This window comes from Protobothrops mucrosquamatus, unplaced genomic scaffold (assembly GCF_001527695.2).
Source record: "Protobothrops mucrosquamatus isolate PMUCROS unplaced genomic scaffold, P.Mucros_1.0 scaffold7233, whole genome shotgun sequence".
NCBI classification, from domain to species: Eukaryota; Metazoa; Chordata; class Lepidosauria; order Squamata; family Viperidae; genus Protobothrops; species Protobothrops mucrosquamatus.
Window position 1 is genome coordinate 28,675 of NW_015393038.1, and position 3,806 is coordinate 32,480.

The window sequence follows — 3,806 nt, forward strand, 5'->3', positions numbered from 1 at the left end:
CTGCCAAATTTATGCTGCTCCACATAAGCCAGGGGCCCAAATTATCTGCCCTAAAACAACATCAGCTCGTGGTGGTATTGACAAAAGAAAAATGAAAAGAGCAGCTTTCTGGCTGGGATCATCTCCTTTCACCGTGTCCCTTTGCCCAGCCTTCTTCTTGTTGTTAAAAAGCTTTTCTTTCTTGTTAAAAGCTATAGGATTGTAGAAGAAAAGGCTGCAACGGATAATACTGCCAGTGATGTATGACAGAAGGGAGCATGGGAGAGCAAGAAGCCCAAGAATGCAGGAGAGAGAGAGAGAGAGAGAGAGAGAGAGAGAGAGAGAGAGAGAGACAGACAGACAGACAGACAGAGAGACAGACAGACACAGAAAGACAGAGAGAAAGACAGAAAAAGAGAGACAGAGAGAGAGAGAGACACAGAAAGACAGAGAGAGAGAGACACACACACACAGAGAGAAAGAGAGACAGAGAGAAAGAGACACAGAGACAGAAAGAAAGAGACACATAGAGACACACACACACACACACACAGAGACAGAGACACAGAGAGAAAGAAAGAGAGACAGAGAGACACAAAGACAGAGAAAGACAGAGACACACACACACACACACACACACAGAGAGAGAGAGAGAGAGAGAGAGAGAGAGAGAGAGAGAGAGAGAGAGATCTGGGGAAAGCAGTGGAAAAGGAAGAGGGTTTAAAGCAGACACCTTCCCACTCACCTCCCAATATTACATTAGAGAGCTGACAATAAAAGGGGAATGGGAAGACTTTGATCAGGTTGGCAAGATTTCTTTCCTCTTAAAGGATACTGAGAAATTCAGCGTGCAAATCCACCCCCCCTTATCCGTAGATGCAAGGAATGGGGATAGAATTTTTACGAGGACAAAGGGAACATCTCCACTGTCCGGTGGGTTGAAGTTGCAAATTTAATGTGTGCTGAAACAAGGTATGGCTGTGTTCATATCACATGCCCGTTGACCGTGGACCGAATAAACCACGATTGATTGGGTTCACACAAGATGGGGCGGTGACGATAGAGGAGGAGTGGAATTCCTGACAGTGAGAACAATTAACCGGTGGAACGGCTTGCCTCCAGAAGTTGTGGGTGCTTCAACCCTGGAGGTTTTTAAGAAGAGACTGGACAGCTATTTCTCTGGGGTGGTGTAGTTGGATCTCCTGCTTGGGCAGGAGATTGGATTAGAAAACTTCCAAGTCTTTCCGACTCCGTTATTCTGTATTCTTATATCAGAATACTGATCCTTCTCCTCTGTGAGCGATGCTGCGTGTGTCACGACTTCAGGAAAATGGCCCTTCGGTGGGGCCATTTACATAAAAGTAAAGTTGCATGGATGTTCCAACCCAGGGCTCTCTAAAATAATAATAATAATAATAATAATAATAATAATAATAATAATAATAATAATTATTATTATTATTATTATTATTATTATTATTATTATTATTATTATTATTATTATAGTTGGAAGGGACCTTGGAGGTCATCAAGCCTGTGTGCTGATCAGCCTCCTCCTTTCCCTCGTGTCTGGCATCTGTAAAAGCAGGTAGGTGGGTTAATAATAATAATAATAATAATAATAATAATAATAATAATAATAATAATAATAAAGTTGGAAGGGATCTTGGAGGTCATCTAGTCCAACCCCCTGCTCAGGCAGGTAACCCTATACCATTTCAGACAAACGGCTGTCCAGTCTCTTCTTAAAAACTTCCAGTGTTGGAGCATTCACTGCTTCTGGAGGCAGGTTGTTCCACTGGCTAATTGTTCTAACTGTCAGGAAGTTTCTCCTTAGTTCTAGGTTGCTTCTCTCCTTGATGAATTTCCATCCGTTGCTTCTTGTCCTGCCTTCAGGCGCTTTGGAAAATAGCTTGACTCCCTCTTCTTTGGGGCAGCCCCTGAGATATTGGAACACTGCTATCATGTCCCCCCTCGTCCTTCTCTTCGTTAAACTAGACATACCCAATTCCAGCAGCCGTTCCTTATATGCTTTGGCCTCCAGTCCCCGGATCATCTTTGTTGCTCTTCTCTGTACTCTTTCTAGAGTCTCAGCATCTTTTTTACATTTTAATGTAAAATTGTAATACCAATTTTAATACCCATGGACTTCAACTCTCAGCATGGCTGTCTGGGGAATTCTGGGAGTTGAAGTTCACAAAGCTTAAAAGTTGCCGAGTTTGGAGACCCCTGTTCAAACACATGAGGTCACCATGGCTTCCAACACTCATCTCCTTTGGCATGCCCGATAGCTTTGTTCCTCTTCCTGTCCTGGCTAGCCTGAATCCTTTGGGGAAGGGAATCTTTTCACAACCCCTGCCAAGAAGATACTTTTCCCAGGAGAAGCCGAGGCCCGCTTTTGCTTGCATGCAACGCACGTATCCTGGCCTTTCTGTTATTAGAGACCATTACTGAGCAATGGAAGGGACAAATGGAAGCCTAACGCCATTTTTCCCAAGCAGTATTTAAAATTAGCCAAGGGACGAAGCAAACTCAAGGGTGAAACTGGATCCACCTTTGATCCAAGCAAGGAATTCTTTGACGGCAGTGCTCTACGTAGCCCTGAACAACCCAAGGTTAGGAAATAGGTTAAAATTGCAGTTAGATCCAGGAGGGGAGGGAAGGGGAAGGGAGGGGAGAGGGAGGGAACGGAGAGGGAGAGGAATGGGAGGGGAAGAGAGAAGAGGAAGAGGGAGAAGAAGATTAATTGATGGGGAAGGGGAGGGAGAAGAAGATGAATGGATAGAGAAAGGGAGGGGGAGAGAAGGGGAGAGGGAATGGAGAGGGAGAGAGGTGAATGGGAGGGGAAGGGAGAAGAGGAAGAGGGAGGTGAATGGATGGGGAAGGGAAGGGGGGGAGAAGAAGATGAATGGATGGGGAAGGGGAGGAGAGGGGAGGGAGGGGGAGGTGAAAAGATGGGAAGAGAAGGAGAGGGGAGGCGAGGGGGAAAGAAGAGAAGGGGAGGAAGAGATAAAGAGAGGTGAATGGATGGGGGAAAGGAAGAGGAGGGGGAGGGAAGAGAGGGAGGGGAATGGACGGGAAAGGGAAAGGGGCATTGTTTCTAAAAATATATATATAATCCTCCTTTTAAAAAAAAAATAGACACTCACTGGGAAAGTGTTGGATAGGTATTTTCCATGTCCAGCTGAGAAGTTCCAATCTCTCTAACTCTGGACAATTCCTGCAGTTTTTCCCCCCCCCCCAGCTCCCGTTGTTATCTTACGGGCAATGCTAACTTTTCTCAGCCCTCTTCCTCTGTAGCCGAAACACGTCAGGACAATGAGCTCTGATCTGTCAGCCAAGATCAGTGGTTCTCAACCTTTTTAATGCCGCGACCCCAACCGGTCGTAAGTCGAGGACTAAACCGGTCGTAAGTCGAGGACTAAACCAGTCGTAAGTCGAGGATTACCCAACTGGTCGTAAGTCGAGGACTTTCCCTGCCCGGGAGCACCGCGCATGCGTGGTTCCGCCCCCTACGCCGGCCGAGGCGTAGCTGGCAAGCGGCAGAGACGGAGCAGGCCGACCACCAGCTGGCCCAGCCCAAGGGAGGTAAGGCACCTGCCGGAAAAGGGGAAAAAAATGGCGGGCAAAAAAAAATGGCGGACAAAAAAAATGGCGGACAGCCTTGCTTGGCGACCCCCGTGAAATGGTCGATCGACCCCAAATGGGGTCCCGACCCACAGGTTGAGAACCACTGGCCAAAATGGAACAGCTCAGTGAACTGTTAAAAGCCAAGTAACACTTTATACCCTGCCTGGGAAGAAAGTCTTCTCTTCAATCTAGCACCG

General features: G+C 46.7%; 1 protein-coding gene across 1 annotated transcript in view; it reads right to left on the minus strand.

The window, feature by feature from the left end:
* Positions 1–1,496: 1,496 nt before the first annotated feature.
* LOC107300487 (phosphatidylinositol N-acetylglucosaminyltransferase subunit Q-like) overlaps positions 1,497–3,806 on the minus strand; it is a gene marked incomplete at both ends in the record, with an annotated part of 18,236 nt that continues 15,926 nt past the window's right edge. The window contains one exon of the mRNA XM_015829814.2: positions 1,497–1,628. Within this exon, the coding sequence (XP_015685300.2) occupies positions 1,497–1,628 (132 nt within the window). The remainder of the gene's footprint in view (positions 1,629–3,806) is intronic.